Raw genomic sequence first — 21,370 nt, 5'->3', positions numbered from 1 at the left:
ATCATGGTTGAATTAGTAAGTCCACTAATTCCTACAGTGTGTCTAGAGAAAAAAACAACAACACTTGGCCTGCCTTCGGTATAGTCCTAGATTGGCATCTATCTATATGGAAATAGATGTTTTTTCAGTAGTGCCCAGAGTTTCATTTTATAGCATAAATATTTTATTTTTTTTCTGACTTTTCACATTTCATTACTTCTACTCTTTACTCCTCTTGATTAATGGTCTTTCTCCTTGCCTTACCAAGAAAAGAAAATCACTCAGAAAATAGCATAAAAATCTGGTGGACCGCTCAAGCTCCCCCCTGAGGATAGGATGGCCAGCCCTTGTCACTCTCTTATGGATTCACCTGTAATTAACCCTCTGCCTGTACTCAAGTTCTTTCTTACTTGATCACTGAACTGCAACAGCAAGCACTCATACCATGTCCTAACTCTTATTTTAAAACGTGCCACTTTGGTTTCAGTGCTTCAAAAGTTATGTGTCTATCTGTGTTATACACAAGTAATATCACAAATGAACATACCTTCACTTGCTTATAAGTATTCAACATACTCAGGCTAAGGCCAGGGTCATTTTTCATATGTACATGTTTCTGTAACAATGCAATTTTTCATCTGCTCAAGTAACTTGAACCTCAGAGCTGCTGTTTTCCAGCACTAACACATGCACCCATCTGACTTGGGAGGATTTTTTTCTAAAACATGGTATTTCAGAGGATTTTTAAAGAAAATCATAATTAGTGAGAGAGTAAATGGCTGATATGGATAGCATTGTATTATAAGACTGTGGGCATATAGTAAATGTGCATTTTATCATTTGATTCTGTTTATGATTTGTTTGATTCAAGAATAACCCAGGGGCTGGGAAGTTGGCCCAGTGGTAGAGCGCTTGCCTTGCATGCCTGAGGCCCTGGGTTCGATTCCTCAGCACCACATAGGCAAAAAGAAAAAAGCCGGAAGTGACGCTGTGGCTCAAGTGGTAGAGCGCTAGCCTTGAGCTGAAGAGCTGTGGGACAGTGCCCAGGCCCAGAGTTCAGGCCCCACGATGGATCCCCCCCCCAAAAAAAAAGAATAACCCAGTAATCTATCATATAAGCCTTAAGAGAGATCTCAGTACACTTTAAAATAGAGATGTTTTATGTTACTTATTTCTCCAGCCAGAAATAAAGACCATGTAGAATTAAGCCATGTATAAATAAAAACCAAGTGGAATTTAAAACTTTGGAAAAAAAAAACAAAGATGCATTGGAGTCTACTTCTCTCCCCAGCTACAACTCACTCCCTCATTTTACCACAAAAGAAACAAGTTGCCTATACTTTCTACTTTCTGTGGGTTGCAGGATTTTTATTAGTTTCCTTAGGGTTGTCACAGTCACTCTCATCTGAAAAGACCCATGATTATCAAGGCTACCAATATCCCCATGTCTTCAAGTCTTATGGCACTTTCTCCTGAAGTATTTTCACTGGTGCATAATATTCAAAATGCAACTAATTTTCTCCCTCTTTACCAGCTGCCCCACCATCAGCATCAATTTCCTTATTTCTCTCTTTGTGATATGTAATAATCAGAATGACCCAAGGCTTAGGCTTCTGCTTTCTAGTACCAATGGCCTTTCTGCTATGTACATTCTTATGGTTTGCCAATGCCATCTCATCCATTCCCAGAATCCACTCAGCTTCCTTAGCAACTGTCTCTTCGGTTCCTCCACATGGCAGACAGCTATGCACATCAGTAATCTTGATTTCCTGTAATTCCTTCTCCCTACCTCCAAACCTGGTCATTGTCTATTTTCTTCTTTACTCTCACCAGAGCTCTAGTTCTATTCTTCAGTATTCTAATTTCCTCACATCTCACATTCACTTTTCATTAAATCCTGTGCTTCCTGATTTCAAAATGTAAACAACACCCTTCCTTTCCTCCTTTTCCCTTTACCAATTCCTTCTTCTTCCTCCCTCTGTCCCTCCTCCCACTCTCTCTATGTATGTGTTTGCTGTTTTGATACTACAGAGTCTAGCTCTATAGTAAAATTTGGCCTGTACCTGAGGCTGGTCTCAAGTTCACAATCCTGCTTCAGCCTACTGAGTGCTGGAATTACAGGTGCGAGCAAGACATCTTTGGTTTTACCCTTCTTGTTCTGCTTCATTCATCTTTGTGAATATCTGTCACTATCCTACTTGCATTTTTTGTGTTTATATTTTTCTTTGCATAAGGTCTATGAGGGCAAGAATTTTCCTGGTTTTAATCACTTCATATCCCCAATTCTTCCAACAGTACCCAGTATATAATTGGCACTCAGTCAGACGAATGAATAGTTCAGTTTCAGATTACTCCCTGTCACATCTCCACAGGGGCATGCATGTCTTGTTCAATGAATGCCAACTGTTTTTACCTCGTGGAGTAAATACTATTATTACACCTGATTTACTGATGCGAGAACTGAGGCCTGGAAAGACTGAGTAACTAGCTTTAGTCACACACCTGGTAAATGGGACCATCACACTGCACATTGAAGAAACTGGTTTCAGAATTCAGTGCTCCTAGGCATGGCAAGTCAGGCCTGGATTCTTAGATACTCACAGGACTCAGATTGCATGGATTGTAGTTGCAGACCAGCCTGAGCGAAAAAAGCTCCCAAGACTCTATCTCAACAGAGAAAAGGTGAGCCCAGTGGTACATACCTGTCATCTCAGTTATGGGCAGGTAAAATAGGAATAATGTGATCCAGGGATGGGCCTGAGAGAAAAGAGAAACCTTAGCTCGAAATAACCACAGCAGGGAAAAGCTGGCATCATGACTCAATGATGCAGAAACTACTTGGCAAGTGTAAGGCTCTTAGTTCAAGCCTCAGTACCACCAGAATGAATGAATGATTCTGTGCTCTTTATCATTATTCTCTTAGCTGTAATTCTCCTTTTCTTTCATAGGATTGGCTACACAGAATGATACTGTTCACTGTCTCTTCTGTTAACATCTAGTTACTTTCTTGAGATAATGGCTTTCTTCTTCAAAAGAGCTGCATTGCTGAATCTTTATGGGAACTTACTATCTCACATAAAATGACTTCATTCACAACTTCTCATATCTCACTGAGTTTTCTGTCCCCGTATCTTGTGCATCCCTAGCTACCCACTCTTCTTTTTGACCTCTACCAAGAATCCTTAAGACGTCTCCAGTACTGACCTTTACAGCTTCTGCATCTTCCATACTCTTGCAAGACTTGCTTATCCAATTGTCTGCCTAGAAAAAAAATAATTCAGGCTCTGCAGCCTATCAGACAGGTTTCTTATTGCTAAATGATTTTATGCACCTCCAACCTTTACCAAGCCAGCCTAACTGGCATTCCATAAAAACACGTTGCTCTTCATTTACTTTTGCTCTGCTGACTTCTGTCCTTTTGGACCAAGTCAATGGAGACCCAGCACAGCCTTACAAAGTTTGAATGCATCTTTCAAAGACCATGGCAGATACTGATGTTCTGACAAATTATATTCTAATTACTCCATCCAGGAAGTATGACTCTCTTTTTCATATATGAATGACAGTGTTTATACCATTTTGCGGCCTTTATTACATCCACTATTGCCTTCTATGCTTAGCTATTCAAGTCCAAATCTACCCATCACTAACAAATTGTAAATTATTACATGATGGGAAGGTAATGTAGCTAATTCATCTTCATATTCACCCACTGTATAGCTCAGTGCCTAGCACATAATTGGTGCTTGTCAAATATTCATCACATTCTTGAAAGGATGAGTAAATATATTATAAGAATGTCTTCTTTGGATTTGCTCCACATTTGAGGGTTTCTTTTCTTTCCTCAGGTTTTGGTATTGAATCCATGGCCTTGCGCCTGCTAGGCAAGGACTCTACCCTTGAGTTACACCCCAGCACATTTTTACTACCATAATACATACACTGTAGTGCATCCATGCAATAAATAACATGCCATCATAAACACAAACAAGCTAACATGGCACAAAGCAGTATGGAGAGCCTCAGAAATACAATATTGCATGACAAAAAGCCAATAATATTCTATCTATAGTTCTGGGTGCTGAGTACTAAGCATTCTAGTTTGGAAAATCATTAAACACTATCTTTGGCATAGTCTTAAATTTCTATATGTATTCTATACTTCTCTAAGGAATGAAAAAAAATAATAGAATGCACACTTTTAAATTACTTTTTACATATTACATTCTTCCTTATTTCCTGCAACTTCTTCATTGGCAAAACTATATCTAGCAAAAGGAAATTACTTCCATATATAACCACAGTCGATTTTAAAATAAATCCATAAGCACCTTTATAAAGAAAATACTCATTTTTTTTCTATTAAGCAACTGACAGGCTCTCACATACCCTTATATAGTTCAAAAACTTGTAGGCCTACATCTTACCAGAGTGTGATTTCATTATGAACAGTAGATAAATTTATGAGTAGTCCCATTTTCAACTGTTTAGTTTAATAGAAATATATCTGAAAATATCAGATTTCTAATCATATCTATATAGCTTCTCTTTCATATTTTTTGGTTATGGGAGGGAAAAATCTTCTATCTGTCAATGATCATATGTCTGCCTCTAAACACACATCCCAGATAAGTTGACTGATCCTCCTGAAAGATTCACCAGCTACTAGCACAAGCTGGCAAACACTCCAAATAACCTGACTCTCCCATCTAGTACTGATGCATGAAGGATGGTGGTACGGGTTGCTTCTTATATAGTGGATAAAGGAGCATTTTTAATATTTCCTACTCTATTAACATTTCTTACTATGATATAATTATTTACTAGAAAATAATTAGAAGCATCAGATATGATTTTCCTGAAATCCTAAAGGATTTATAAAGGTCATATGCTACCTTCCCCAGTGACCAGACCCTCTGACAGATTTGAGAACAGGAGAGGAGTCAAGGAACATGTTTTGGAATAACAAATAATACCTGTGAGGATGAGCAATATGGGACTGTGGGCTAGTGGAGGTCTTAGTTGATCTAGGTGTATCCGTAGAGTTGTTCTAAATGGCCTTCTGAACTCTAACTCAGATGATCTTTGATGAGGTCTATTCTCAAGAAGTAAGGGGGTGAGGTAACTTTGAGTAAACAGCTTCCTTTCCAGAGTATTCCTGGCCCTTTCCTCCTTCCTCAGCGACTGGGGACTGAGAGTTGGGACTTCCACATGCCAGACAAACAATCCCCTACCACTTGAGCTCCGTCTGCCCTCAGCGTTTTTTTAAAGGCAGGATCTTGCAATGTCTTTTGACTAGGCTGGCATTGAACTCATGATTCTCCTTTCTCTAGTCTTGAGTAGCTGACATTACAGGCAGGTACTGCTATTCCCTAGTTAGCAATTCATGGAGACATTGCATCTCAAGAATTTTATGACACAATGGAATATAACTATCTGTATGGCTATTTCTTACTCATTTTCTTTTACAAATTTCTGAGGTAGAGGAGGGGAATCAGAACTGAGAAACAAATGATCTGTAAAATCACCTCAGCCATAAAACTCCAATCATTGAGTATAAAATGTCCTGTTGAACAGAATACATTTACAGTTCATTCCATTTACTTTGTTCACTTTCCCTGTAAATATTAGAGGTGGAAAAACATCATATGAAATCACATTTAAAAGAAAGAAGCTTGGAAATGTAGCCTGAAAAGTCTAGTAAAATATACAGTCAATAGAAATCCCTCCATTTTATGTTGTGATAGATTTTGAGTTACTTTCTGATTGTGAGCTCACACCTACATTCACAGTGAGAGTTGTCTCTCCATTTTCACCAGCTATTTTAGTCACTTGTCTACAGAATACAAATGGTAAGTTGAAGAAACTGTGGAGAAATAAAGGCTTATGAGTAAACTCGGATTTTCAAAGTGAGTTCTGTTGGCTGTTGGTATTATTCTACTAGAAGGCCTACTTGGACATAGATGGACATGAAGAGCTATTGGACAATGAGGAGATCAGCCAAGCCCCTTGGGACAGGTAATCTCAAATCAGAATCCTTGTTTGATCCTTGAATGCATGGTAGAGAGTGGTCCTAGCTCAATGAACTACCTCAACTAGGTACTCATTCCTCACACAACCTACCTGTCTGCCTATAACCAAACAAGGGTGCTTTCCTAAGAGCAATAAATGCAATCAACTGCTCTAGCACCATGCATAACAACATAAAAATTTTCACTAACCGAAGCAGTGAGAGACAAGGAATATAGAGTTCAAAGCTCACTTGAATTTGCATTCTAACTCATATCATCTAACAGATGAATCTAAAAATTCTATATTAATTACAGCATTCCTAAAATAAGCATTGATTGAATTGTGATGGCATACTTCTTTCCTTTCTATAAACTGTGATTAGTTCAAGAGACAGTGCATTCTATGCACCTTTGCAAACCCACTGTGTCTCTCTCTCACACACACACACACACACACACACACACACGCACCATGCAATGTTTTGTTCAGTGCAAGAATGTGCACAAGAATGGGCTTTTGTATATACTTGTGACTTAATTGGAGTTGAAAACAGTTTGTTTCTTGCTTATTTTATAAACAAGTGTCTTTTCAAATAAAATTAATTGGTTACTAAACGTAATTATTAAAATCAGTAGGTTAGAAGGATTGTGTTGACTAAGCTAGCTATGTCTTTACCTCTTTCTGAGCTCACACACTCTTGGACTGAGGACCACCTGGGTCAGTATTCCTCCACAGCAAAGCACCCTGGCTTTTTCAACCAGAAAGATCAGGACCTAATAATCTTCCAGCCTCAGAAGTAAACAACTTTCTACTAGTCAGCAGGTCAACCCTGGTAGAATGTGTGAAGAAATACTACAGAAACATAACCTACAATGGGTGAGGTCTTTAGGGGCTTTCTTAGAACCTTTCTATGACATTATCCCTAACAGATGAAGAACCAGACATTGCACTCTGGCAGATTTCCTTGAGCACTTGCTTTTCCACCCCATGTTAAAGGTAGCTGCAGAGCACATATTTATGAATGTGGATACTTTTCTGAAAGGGGTCCTCTGATGCCATTCCATAACATCACTTGTCAAAGAACACCTGAAAAAAAAACACAAAGAGAGCATGGGTATTTATCAGGAGCCATAAACACTAAATTCCTAGATGTTGTAGATTATATACAGGTTATTATGTACAGGAAAAGAAAGGCAGAATTGGAAATCATTTCACATAAACTCTTTTTACTTCAACAAATTACTCGTCTTGCATGTATCTCCTGTCTTCTGCAACACATATCTCCATTTTGTCAAGTATCATATTGAGAAGTATCTAGGGAGGATTTTTACTTCTTAACATTTGTAGCATTTAAAATAATAATAATAGAAGTGTTCACTTGAGATTTCCTGTAGGTCGCGTTTAGTGCTAACATTTTAAAGACTGTTGTTAAAGTTTTCAAATACCACTGTGACCTGTTCAGGGAGCAATGTAATTTGGCAAGGGAATTTCTGTTTGAGAAATCTTTGTACATCAATGTCAGTTGTAATTTCAATTGTCAGCAAGCTGTGTCAGAAAAGATCTCTTGTCATATTTGGCCATGGAACTGAAATTCATAGAAAATGTTTGAAGATATCACTCTCCAAGCTGTTTAACATAAACAAAGTAATGTCATGCATACTTTAAATCATGTGTATGTATGTGTGAGTGTGTGTGTGAGTGTGTACAGGTACACATGCACACACCTGCTTCTCTGGCTCCAAACACTGGTAGCTAGGGAAAAATTACAAAAATATACTTCAAAAATGATTTCTATAGCTTATTTTAGAATGACTATTGCATGTCTATGTTCTAAGTAAGTTTCAACTTCCCATCCCTTCAGAAATTAATAATAGACTAAAATACCTCAAAACCAGAGCTTTGGAATATGATTCTTTGTAAGGAAATAAGACAATGAGTATTGTCAGGGTGCAGAAACATAATGGATTTGTTCTTTTTCAAAGAACTCTTACTAATTACAAGCCCTTGTACTCAGGTCAGCAGTGAAATATAAAACGATCAGAAAGCAAAGTTGCTGTCTTCAGCAAATGAAGGACCTGGAACTGGAAAGGATATTCAGGTTCTTGAACTCTCCCAGTTATCCAACTTACAGGTTCTGTGGCTTGCCAAGTTGTTTTATGTTTCTTCATCCAAATTTATTTGGTTCTGTACCAAAAGATACTTTTGAAACTTTTTATAAATGCAATTGTGAAAGATGGGCTCATAATAATATTGCTTATATTATGATGATAATATTATAATATTGATGAGGAATATGTATAATGTATGCAGGCTGTGGGTGTTGTCTTTTAGCTAATCATTGTCACAATAACTTAGGAGAAACAGTGGTCCGTGGAGGGACACATACATTGCCACTTGTCTATCAACACACGGCTACTCAGTGCTCTTATTTGATTAATGACATGAATGAAATAATAACTAAATTGACTGTCTCCAAGACTGGGAATTTGATTGTATAAAAATAGATTTTATGCATGGTCGTAACCAAGTTATTCAAGTCTATTATCATTATTATAACCATATAACTATACACCCCAGGGTACAAAATAATACATCAAATCACTCTGAAAGTCTCCAAGGAGTTAAAATGTCATGTTTCCAAATAGTACTTTTAGAAAATCCTTGTTATTAACTCACTGGATAAAATTAAGGTATCTCTAACATACTACTATGAAAGGCATAACGACAGCCAAATTATAACCTTTTTCTTTAAGGAATTTGTAATCATTTTACCTACAACCTGGCTTTAACCTCACTCTTTTTTTTTTTTCAAAAAAAGAGTCGTTTTTAGTGTTCTTTTTCCTAGAGATGTCCATGTCTTTGTCTATCATAATTATGCCTTTTGGCTTATTCGTATTGAAGCATTATGTCATTTATCATTCCCAAGTTTTCATTTGTGTCTCCTCTAAAATAATTTACAAGATCTCTGTTTCCTCATATGTATTTTAAATTTTAAGATTTTAAAATTTTGTTATAAATTAAATTTCTGTGGGAGAAGAGATTTTTCTGATTTACTGTTCTTTTTAGTAAATCTCAAGGCACACAATAACCATTGGACCTTGGTGTTCTCCCACTGACCACCTCTCCACTTTTTGAAACTCATGAGGAAGCTCCTCCTTAATAAAGGTTTAGATCACTCCATTCTCACTGAGTTTCCATCCAGATGATGCTTTGTATAACTTACCTTAGAATGACTGTTGCACTATCCATGTTCTAAGTAAATGTCGACTTCCCATCCCATAGAAAAATGTGTGGAAATGGTCCACTTATGCAAATGAGGGTTTTGTTGATTATTTACAGCAAAAAGTAAACAGAATTTGTATGTTATGTTTTTGTTTCCTGTGACTATAATTCTTTGACTTTTAATGTTTTCCCTTGGGTTGAGTTAAAATTGTCATTAGTATTTCTTTACACTTGAATATAAAGCTAATATTTTATTGGAATTTTATCATTCAATGATGTGAATGGGTTTTTTAATTAATTTCTTTATTGTTATTATAGAGGTAATGTACAAAGGGATTACAATTACATGAGTCAGAGAATGAGTACATTTCTTTTCATGCAGTGTCTTCTGTTCCCTTGATCTCTCCCAGTCCCTCCCTCTCTTCTCCACCCACAAGTTGTATAGCTGACTTTCATCCATGTCCAGTGAACTCCACTGCTGCACTTTTCACCCTTTCCCTCCAGTTCTGTGCCCTCCCCCCACAAAGATATACACATAAATACACCATATATAAGGTAAAGAAGACAGGATCATCAAAAACTAAAACTTAATTTTACAAAGGGAACGCTTCTCCTTCCATATATTGGAGTTCATTCAGTTTGTGTATTACTTTATATAAATATGAAGGAATTTCTGATTCATTAATTAGAAACTTCCAAGAACAACTGCCAATTGTTGCCTACCTTCATTTCATTGATATAAGCACGGAGGAACTTTGCACGTATATATGGGTGAATATCATAGCAATGAGTTTTTTATAGCAATTATCTAATGACTTCAGTTTCTCGTAAGTCATGTGCCAAAAGAACACTGTGAAATCACACTCATCCATTTTTAATAATCTCTGTATTCATTACTAAATGAAGTCTTGCATTGTCTTTGCTAAAAGTGAAAGCTTTAGTAACTTCCTATAGAAAGGAATTTGTCATTCATTCTTTCAAATATAAAACTATACCAATGTTTAATAACTCCTCATTATAATAAGAGACCTTACTTAGACCAGTGGTGCAATGTAATTTATATCCAGAATAATGAGGTTATTAATAAAATAATTAATATGGTTTTTATAAGTAAAGGAACATTTTTTCTTTCCTAAATATGCAAGTATGTGTATACTGAATTCCAGTGAGTACTATTAGAATGTAACTAAATGAAAAATTATATGTATAAAAGAAATATTATTAATTCTATAGAATATACCTCCAAAATGAATAGTTGCAAAGCCTGGCTTAAGTTGCATAATTTGATAATAAGAGACAGAGAATACTAAACATTTTATAAGGTGATATGAAATGATTAACTTCAGTGAGATAAATATTTTATATTATAATGTAATTGAATTTCTGGTGGATAATGGAATTGAACAAAACTGTCTAAACCTAGAAGATAAAACTATGATTTTATCTGTGGGTTTCAGTCCTTGTAACAAAAAAATAGTTGGTATTCCTAGAAAACATTGTTACCCTTAAAATAATGTGTCACTTGCCTGCACAATTTTAGCTCATCAAAGGATTTTCTATTTAAAGATAAATCTCAGGTTGAGTATTGACATAACTTTGCTTTTGTGTTTTCAGGCTGTCTCTCAACCAAGGTCCATTCATTTACAGAATTTAAAAAGAAAAACCCCAGAACTTCCTAAGACCACTCTACACAGCATACACCTTTTGTGAACAACCGTACATTTCTAAAACCATTTCTAATACATTTCTAACTCTTTATAAGGCAAGTGTGCCAGACTGAACATATTGAGTGGGCTTTATAGTAACTCGATTAGTCATTTCTTTGGAAGCTTTAGCCTCCAGGGTGAAGTTCTGAAAGTGAAATGCTGGAGGAGGGGTCTGTCATTTCCAAAGTAAAAATAACTAACTAACTAAATAAATTATATATGTTGTATGTTTAAGAACTTGCATCGTGACCAGGAAAGGTGTACATGAGTGTGAGTAATTTTAATTTTAGCCCTTTCCTCTCAAGCTGGTTAGGCTGTAAAGTAACAATAATGCTAACGATAATAATAATAATAATAATAATAATAATAATAATAATAATAATAAATACCTTTGTTTTGCAGCTGTTGTGAGTGCCATCCCTGTGCCAACCCTAGAAAGTGCCCAGTACCCAGGAATCCTCCCATCACCCACATGTGGCTATCCGCACCCGCAGTTCACGCTCCGGCCTGTACCGTTCCCAACGCTATCAGTGGACCGAGGTTTTGGAGCAGGAAGAAGTCAGTGTAATGCACTTTCCTTTCCTTTTCCTAAGAATATATGAATAAGAGCAAGATTTTTGAGAGTCAAGTCTGTAACATTTATCTCTACTTAGCCTTCGGATAGATATGTTGAACTATGACCTTGCCACTAGAATTTTCTTTTCCACTATCGCTGTCTGTGGAATTCAGCTGCTGGGCTTTCAGACTGCTTTCTAGGAGATTTTCCACAGCATCCTTCTCTGAAAATATGAAACGTTGGTGGCCAATAAAGACCATATTGTTCTAAAAAAAATGTTATAGTAGATGCTTGGAAATCATATGCCCTGTTAACTTGAACTTTATCCAGAATCTGTTGGTTAAATTGTCATATTTTTCATTGATTCCCAATGAGCCAATATTTGATCAATCCTGTGCCTTTCTTTAATTACTTGAGCAATATATTTTGTCACTTAACTATTGTGGGGCGGGACAGAAATAGTTCCAAAGTAGTATTTCAGCTATCAGAAAGAAAGCAGAGATGGAGGGAGACTGTAAGCTGTTAAACACTCCCTGATGATTTCTCTTGTGCTTTATTTCTTCTTTTTTTTTCTGTTTGAGCACAGCATTTTTAAAAATCAATTTTATGGCTTTCATCTCTTAGTTAAGAATAGGTGACTCAGCAGCTTCTGTGAGAGAGAATGTTTTGCAATAGATATGATGGTAACAGCAATAAGATCTATTTGTGAGATGAGCTGTATTTTCTCCAACTCAACAGGGGAAGCTCTAGGAAGTCATAAATCGTCTAGCTATAGAAAGGATGGAATTAAAAGGCATCAAAAATCTGCTCAGGGAGAATTAGATTAATTTTCCCTTTTTCTCACTGCCGATAGTATCCACAGAATAGAGTTGTGTGCAGAAACTCAAGGGAAAATAGACCCCCACGCCATGTTGAAGGGTATTAAATGAGAAATGTGCGGGAAGTCTAACCACCAAAAAAATCCAATCTCAAACAACTCTCATTAGACTTAAGGATTCCAGTGAAAAACTTCAGAATCAACCAGTCCCTTCTTCCCTTCTGCAGAGAAGTGTTTTTATTTTTGTCTTCTCTTCATTAGGTCATTGCACGCTACATTAGTTTGATTACATCTATCTATCTCTCTCTCTATGATTTTAAAGGAACACAGTAGAGTAGATGTGAAATTACCTTTGCCTGCCCCCTCTAGGCACTGTCTCTTAGTTTTTTCATTCAAGGCTAGCGCTCTACCACTAGCTAGGATTACCGATGTAAACCACTAGCACCTGGAGATTATGTGTTCTGATTTATTATATGTCCTTCTTTCTTTTCTCCCTTCTGAAAATGTATTTACTGTGCCCCAATATCTCATTTATACTTTCTAGTTTTACTTTTGAGTTGGCAAAGTATGTGATACTGTCCTATTTATTGAATGATGGGAGAGCTAATTCCAAAAATCAAAGCTTGAAGAAAAATAAATAGGCTGGTATAAACTTTATAACTTATCTGTGGATAAAATGTATTTATTCTCACATAATCTTCTAGAGTAAGACTTTGATCACAGAAAAACTGTGAATAGAGTAGCTTTGTGGAAAACTCTATATGTTCTATACAGTTTTACTGTGAACTTAAAATGCCTCTGAAAATGAACTAATTAAAGCAAAAAAATTATCTCTCAGTAGACCCTTTGACTTTTAATAATTTTTAAGTAATGATTATTAAATAAAAGTGACAGTATAGATAGTATACAGCATAAGTTATGCAACAGCTACTATATGATGCTATATAAATAAAGCACTCATCAAAAACTTACTAGTTTCATTTAACTTTATCTAAAATCATAAGGCAATAAACATTCTTGACCAATATTATATGATGTTTAAAAATATATGTATATTTGGTCATTCAACAAGTATTTTTTGAACAGAACATGTGCAAAGAGAAAAACATAATATCTAATATGCATTTCAAGTGATCACTTTGAAAAGAAATGGATAAGCACCCTCTCTCCTAGGAAAGAAAATGTTCTCTAATTCCCTGTTGGTAGCACTTAACTTCCAGCCGCCCACTATTGGTTTCTATATATCTCGGAGAACATTAAACATCACTGTTCTCTCTCAAGCAGAAAACATTTCATGACTCTGGGTGGAGATGTCTAGTTAGTCACCTTGAGAAACAGAGAAAGGCCCAGTTAGAAAAAGAAAGAATTGACTTTGCTAAGTGTTGAGAGTCTGTTTCCTCCAAAGTTATCTGAAAGATCTTTGAGTTCCTGAAGAGATGAATCACTAAACTTGTGCCCCAAAGACCTGCTGCTTTCTGAAGTCATAAATAAAGCTGAAATGCTCTCCATCTGTAAGAAAAAGGGAAGATGCACTAGGTATATTCTCACTACACCCATTTGCTGACCCACAGCAGAGTTTGGTGATATTGCAATGGACACACATTTTTCTCTTCCTACTGAGTAACTACAATTCTGGGAAGCAGCAAAACGGACTGTACTTTGAAAACCCTCAAAATAAGCATTCTTGAGCTCTCCATTCCACAAATCATTACAAAATGGGTGCCTTCATTTCCTCATCTTTGAGTCAACTATGTGGTATAACGAAATTGGTGATTTCTACCTTTTCTTTCAGTTCTGACACTGTCTTAGGTGAGGGAAGGTCTGACAGATCCATCCATGCCATAGTTCTGACACAATTCTCCCTCAAATTGGAAATCAAATAGAAAGTCGAGCTAGATAAAAAGCAAGCATGCAATGGATTTCGTGGTGGTGTGTTCACTAGAGTATTTTCAAGAACCCCGGAACATTAAGAACTGAGATTAACTCAGGAGTGTTGCATGGTACTGCTCTTCTGAGATAAATGAGTGTGTTGGGTTTCTAGAAGTGCTCACATCCCAGAGTCTTGTCTTAGAGCTACTGTTGTATAATATAGCTATCAAATTTACCCTTTTTAGCTAGGAGGAAACAAAAATTCCTCATTTCCTTTTTTTGCAATACTATTCCCAGCTATTCTGTAGCTCTTATTTATGTGTGTTGACATTAATTATTACAAAGTACCTTGAGATTTCAGTCTGCTGTGTAATTGGATGCCACTTGTACAATGAATTCCAACTATTCCATCATTTAAAAATGAGGGTTTTGCCTTTGATGCTCTCTCTATACTCTGATTTGCAGCGAGTCTGCCGATCATGGTGAAAAGAACTTGTCTTCGCTTTCCGAGCTCTTAGAAAAGCTAAATGTCATGTTGCTGAGCCAATTTGCTTCACATAGGTGTCCTAGAGCTGATGAGCAAACCAGCCAAATGGGCTCATCTGAAAGGAGAGGATTTCTCTGGTGGAACAGTTGCTATTGTGTTTGTTTAAGGATTTTCACTGCTCTAAATGTCATCCAGTTTTGAGAAGCATTTATTTTGCTCCATTTGAAATACGAGAATTATACATTTTCTGTGGAGATCTTGCCCATTTTATTCATGTTGAACAGAACAAAACCATTCCCTTATGGATTAGGAGTCTGTTCAGTCTCAAGGATAAGCCTTCCCACTTCTACCTAGGGATTTGACCACTTAGTTAGTGACCCCAGGGGGTGTCATAGTACTTAGCTGAAAGGTTGTGAATATAGGACTGAACATGTAGTGGTAAATTGTTGTGGTTGTTTTAAAGATGCTGATGAGAGGTAATGCCGCAAGAGAAAGAATTGTGAATGACCAAACAAATTTAGTGATCTCATCAGAATTCATGTGCTGATATGGCATATGAAATCTGTCAAACTAGAATACAAACTAAAGGCACAAGTAAATTGTATTAAATTCATTATCACAATAATATGCGACCATAGATCTCATTCATTTGAAAACTACAGAAGCAAAAGGAAAGAAGAAAAGAATAAAGTAAGACATTGCAAATGTATTATTGTCCCTTTTATGCTAACACAGGTTTTTAAAATTTAGTCTGGATTAATTGAAGTCCCTTTCCAATAGAAAGAATTGCCAATGGCAGATTTCTAAAGAAAATTATGAAACTGTGTCTGTCTCCTGGACATAATTTTTTTCATATATTTTTAATCTGATGATGTGAATCCATTAATAAGAGCCAGTTCACTGACAATGTAAAGGGACCAGAGATAAACAGCTTTAGGAACCTGATTTATGAGTTCATAGTTCACAGAAAAACAGAGAGAGAGAGAGAGAGAGAGAGAGACAGACAGACAGACAGACAGACAGAGATCTTCAGTTAAGTGAAAGCAATTGAATTTCCTCCAGGAGATTCTAAACCCTTTGTGGTGAATAATTTTCTCCATCCAGAGGATTATCTCTAGAGATCTTCCTGAAAGAACTTGGCTTTGCCTCCTAAATTTTTTCTGCAATCTAACAATTCATAAGTATCCTCTGTGGCCCGTGTTTAGAAATAATTATAGACAAAATGATCCATATTAAAGTTGACTTTCCAGGAAAAACTCGTTCAGTATAGGATTCAGCCATTGCTTTCAGACCAGTGGCAGGCACAACGATGCCAATATTAAAAATTGGCTAAGTCATCAAGTCTTTATTTGGAACCTGGCCTTGAGTCATTCTCTCATTGACATGAGATAAAAGTATAAATTAAAATCTGTTAATTTTCTTTGTCTGTAAATCTATATTATTCTTCACCATCTTACCAGACAACACCAGATACAGAAATGCAAGGGTTACTCTTCAGGTTCTTGTAGTTTGCAGTCTTAATCACACTTTCCCCTGTTTGAAAAAATCTTCTGTGACATCTCTGTCTATTGTGTGTGTCTCTGATTGCTATACAGCTATATCTTATTCTCAGTCAGCCCTACATTTTCCTTCCTCTGTCTTTGACAGACGTTGAGTCGGGAGGTTGCTTCATGATCCAGAGGACCTCTGACTCCGTCTCCATGAAGAAGAATGAGTACAAATACCCTTGGAAGACACTTTCCACTTCTGCATACCTTTAATATAATGTCAGGATCTTTTGTATCTTTCATCTTAATCCCTTCACCATTATCAGATTTCCTTTCTAGCACCTCTACCTCCTGTTGAGTTTATGGGCCTCCTACAAAGTTGTTTTAAAATGTTCTCCCAAACTCATTATCTGGAAATATTTTCTGATTTAAAAAAAAATCCTCTTTAGGAAGTGAGATGTTATCTTCTATCATTGCATTTTTTTTTTCTAATCTACTCAATAAAACTTTGTTAGGACATAAATCATCAGATAACCTCATACACATGGTTAAGCTTTCTACCTACTAAGGAGCCCTGTTCATTTGCACTTTAACCCTTGAATATAAATCAAGAGTTAAAACTGGGCCACAGCATCCTTAGTGAGAGAAATTCCCTGAGTAATATTTTAGTCGTACTCAACAGTACACTCCAGAGGGGGGAAAAATGCATTTCTTTATAGAAAGCTGTCCAAATGCCCATAGGCTGTCACAAATGACTGTGTGAGGCCTTTTCAACTACAATAATCTGCCTGAAAATTACAAGGTTTGCTATGAAAGAGGAAAAAATCATAATTCTGTATTCAGGCAACTTGCTCCAGCAGAGTCTTCTCTCGTATAACTTTTAGCTAGATGTGCTTCTATTTTGTTATGGGAGATAATGATAGTGGTTATTATTTGTATCATTTTATTAGCAATGCCTCTGAGCACCCTGTAACTCTGATTTGTTTGACAGTTGACATGGCATGTTTAAATCACAGGAAAATTGGCATATTGGCTGGTAGATAATAATGCAGCTGTAACCGGGTTTGGTACATTGAATTTCACTGACATTGCTACTTATGAAAGGAGAAATAACTCTTTTTTCCTGCTTCATCACTTATGATTATAGGGCCCAGACAACTCAGGCTATATAGTCTATGCTGAATACATTTTACTACCCTTCCTGAAAGATAGATCCCTGTCCTGGAAGACCTTTCTCTCCTGTTTAAAGGGGGATGTGCTAACTATGTTCCATGAATATAGAATGGTAGAGGAATAACAATGTTCATAGCCTGCCTAAGAGATTGGCTAGTTCCTGTCATTTCTCTCGGAACTGGTTCAGGAGGCCTGGGGACAGTAAGCTTTGTCTGGAATAACTGAGTTTCTTTTCTCTGTTGCAGCTGTGAGTGAAGGACCAGCCACACAGCAGACACCCATGCTGCCCCAAGCCCAGCCTGAACACCCTAACGGTGAGGAGGCACCAAGCAGAACCATCCCCACCGCCTGTGTTCGACCAACTCATCCACTCCGCAGCTTTGCTAACCCTTTGCTACCTCCACCAATGAGTGCAATAGAACCGAAAGTCCCTTACACACCGCTTTTGTCTCAACCAGGTAAAGTACCAGCGGTTGCCATTTCAAACCATTCTTATCCTTGATGACTCTACTCAAAAGTGCGTGAAGGTATCTGAGGAGATCCAATGTCATATCCGTTTTGGGTGGGAAATACCTTCCAGTACGTTTACATTTGTCACTGATATTTGTTGTGCTGCTCTAAATTATCTACTATAGGGGGAAAAAAGAAATTAGTGGATGGTTGTAGGTGCTTGACACTCATTTTGAAAGGTGTCCATGAATTGTAGAGGTCAATCCATCACTTTCCGTGTGTGTTGTAGGTGAGCTCAATAGAGAAAGTTGGCAACATTCTGGATTCCCTGGCTTTTCTTTTCTAGCCATATGGAGTCCTAAGACTAAAATTAAATTTTAAAGGAGAAAGAAAAACATGTCTAGTACTAACAAAACTTCTGGTATTAGGAACAGAAAGAAGAGTCAGTGTCTAATTTCCTAATTTTTGAAATATCCCAACATTTAATAGAAATCAACGTACCAATGATGTCTTTCTAGGAAAGTCAGATGACAGGGATGAGAAACAAAACCATGTGTTGTCAATGCAGTAATACTTTAATTCAGTAATTATCACCTCCATTTATGTCTGCTAGAACTGAACTGGGACTGGGGAAAGGGAAAGGGAAATGGAGATAGGGACAAAGAGCAAAAAAAGGAGGAAGGGAAGGGTAAGACAGCATGTGAATGAATGGTAAGATAATAGATCAGAAGATACATTCTAATAAGGAATGATGTAGTACTTACAATTATTTGAAAGTTTAAAATAATTCTAATTAACCCCATTACACTAGGCATAAGATGAAAAAATTCAGTATTCTCAGTAACCAGGCAGCTAGAATGGGCCACTCTATATTGTAAGTATTTCTTTTTCTTATTCAGGTCCATGTCTACAGCAATGCACTTGCATTATCACACATTATCACACAAACATCATGACAACTATAAAATGCAGAAAAATGATTGGCAACGAACTATAAATATTCACTATCTTAATGGTAATAGTAAGAATCCAGCTTGCTCTTCACATCACCTTAGTTGTTTACATCCTCTCTGATGTTCTCCACATGGTATATGGAATAGATGACCAGCTACTGGCCCTAGGAAGTAGTAATGAGCCCTTGCTTAGCATGAAGGCTGCGTGATAGTCTGCCCTGAAACAGGCTCAACACAAATCATGACAGGAGATAGCCCTTCTAACATCAACACCAAGCTTTCAACCAGATCTGGTCCACACTGTATTCCATGGACATACACCTTCTTTCCATAGACATTCAGAAGAATATCTGCTACTTTATATCAACCAGCCACCCTGAGATTCTAGATAATTAAAACAATTTGAAGCAAGGGAGCACGTTCGAGGAACTCTTGTCTCCAGGGTCTGCTTTTTGGTAATGCTGCTATTTCTCCATTGCAATACTAACCAAAGGAAAAGACCAGAAGGAAGCTGGCTGATAGATAACAGGACAGATGGCAGGTTGATTACACTTTCTAACAATAGCTATCCTTTTATAAACCTTTAGTGAACCTGCTCAGAGGACAAGCAAGCATTATTTCATCAGCACCTCAGAGCAACTTTTGTGAGGCAGCTGTCACTCATTACTGTATTTTATGGGTGAGGAAACTGAGACCCAGAAAATGGAAGTCGCTTGTTTCAGTCTACAAAGCTAAGTGCTCAAGCAAGCCACACTTTTAACTTCAGAGACAAGGAGTCCTCAAAATTGTCCAAAGTTATTTATGCCATTCAGTTTATATATGACTTATTTAATGAAACAAAGCAAAAAAACACCCATTATATTAAATTATCCCAAAATTGATACCAAGACAAAGGAAGCATTTTAATTCATCATGAGATAAGGCATAAAGTACTATAGCCCTTCATACTATTCCATCTGGTTGGAAGTTATGTCAGTCACTCTCGATTGCTATTACAATACCTGTGATGATCAACTTAGAGAAAAGCTTTATTTGGGCTCATAGTTTTAGAGGTTCTACTTGGTTTGGACCTGTGGCAAGACAGCACACATCATGTTGGGAATGTGTGGTAGAGCAAGCTTCTTATCTTATCACTAGTAACAGAGACAAGGAAGGGATTGGAGTGGCTCTATTCTCTTTGAGGACATGTCTACTGTGACCTAAACACCTCCCGCTAAGCCACACCTCCCAATACTACCAGGCTGGGGATCAAGACTTCAGAACATGGGCTTTAGGGTATATTCAAAATCCAAACTCTTGCAGTCACTATATTTATATACAGCAAAAATGAGATCTTGAATGCTATGTTAAGTGAGTTTTTTTAATTCCCACAAGAGTAGTGTTGTTTAGTTTGGAATATAAGGTTTGGGACTCAACCTGCCATAAGAAAGTGATTAAAAGGAACTTGAAGTTTAAGAAAGAACATCCATTATTAGATGCATTCCAAGATGTTATTTTCTCCTGGTCACAATAATACCAAAGCTATGTTAAAACAAAATCTGATACAATGTAACATAAGCAAATAGATGAGGTCCTGCAAGAGGAGAAGCAGTCACTTGAATTGTCTCTGCACCAATTCAATGAAATCCTAAGCATTTCTGAAAAGCCATTCTCTGATCAAATGTCATGCAGACAGAATCTCATTTTCTTTTATTTCCATTGTACACCTAGGAGCTGCCTTTGTTTGACTCTTTTTCATAAGCCATCGCTTCTTTCATATGTTCCCATACCTCTGGCTAGAGATCATGATTTTTTTTTCACCATTCCCCTTTAAATACCCTCCTCCCCCACTCAACATGAGGCATGTGCTACCATCACTTTGGAATTATTAAATTCCTTCCCCTTTTATGTCTCTCCTTCATTGTCTGCCAGTGATTCCTGTGCATCTCATAATGCCTTACCTCATGATTTTCAAATAAGTCTTTCTGCATTGCTCTTGACACATGGTAAATAGTATGCTTTTAAAGGGGGCTGGTGTTTACTTATTCTAATAGAAAAAGAAAATTAGCAGACTGACAAATGTATTAGCAGTGACATTAACTACATGCTTCTTAGCCCCAAAGATGAAATACTTAGAGCTTTCAACAAAATTTAATTCTAAGAAAATCATTACTTTAGTCAAACTGATTGATGAAGTAAAGGCATTCACTTGTCAGCTTAAAAAAGAAAATACCTCAAATAATCTTACTCTGGATTTCACAATAAAGCACTGTGTAATTAGTCATAAATTTATCTTTACTTACTGTAAGTAATTACTTCAGAATATGATAATGTGAAGTATTGCTCTAATTTTTAAGGATCATACTAAATAAGAAGCTGCTTCTACTTTGAAAGCTTTGAAATCTGGATCAATGGAGAAATTCGCTCTACTATCAAAAGTCCTTTTGTGTGTGGCTTTGCTAGTCAGTGCAAAGGATATATGCCTAAGTTTGCCTGACACTTAGAACTATATTTGTAACAACTTTAAATATGAGGCATAGGACAACGCATGCTATCCAGTAACAATCTACCAGGAATTAAAGAGCATTTTGCATATTGCTATAGTAGGCGGTAATTAGAAAGTCATTCTGTTGTCATAACGACTGAAATTCTGTCTACCTGCAAACACAGATTCATTACT

At 36.8% G+C, this 21,370-nt stretch overlaps 1 protein-coding gene across 2 annotated transcripts in view; it reads left to right on the top strand.

Moving 5' to 3' along the window:
• Dcc (DCC netrin 1 receptor) overlaps window positions 1-21,370 on the top strand; it is a 1,013,564-nt gene that overhangs the window by 971,082 nt on the left and 21,112 nt on the right. The window contains exons 26-27 of one of the 2 annotated variants that reach the window (XM_070029124.1): window positions 11,322-11,477; window positions 17,554-17,766. In XM_070029124.1, coding sequence (XP_069885225.1) covers window positions 11,322-11,477; window positions 17,554-17,766 — 369 coding nt within the window. Of the gene's footprint in view, window positions 1-11,321; window positions 11,484-17,553; window positions 17,767-21,370 lie in introns of both variants that reach the window. The other variant, XM_070029123.1, reaches the window with a different exon arrangement.

This window comes from Dipodomys merriami, unplaced genomic scaffold, assembly GCF_024711535.1.
Source record: "Dipodomys merriami isolate MVZ:Mamm:240054 unplaced genomic scaffold, mDipMer1.0.p SCAF_2, whole genome shotgun sequence".
NCBI classification, from domain to species: domain Eukaryota; kingdom Metazoa; phylum Chordata; class Mammalia; order Rodentia; family Heteromyidae; genus Dipodomys; species Dipodomys merriami.
Note: the sequence above shows the minus strand (reverse complement) of the source record. Positions and strands in the feature narration are given on the sequence as shown.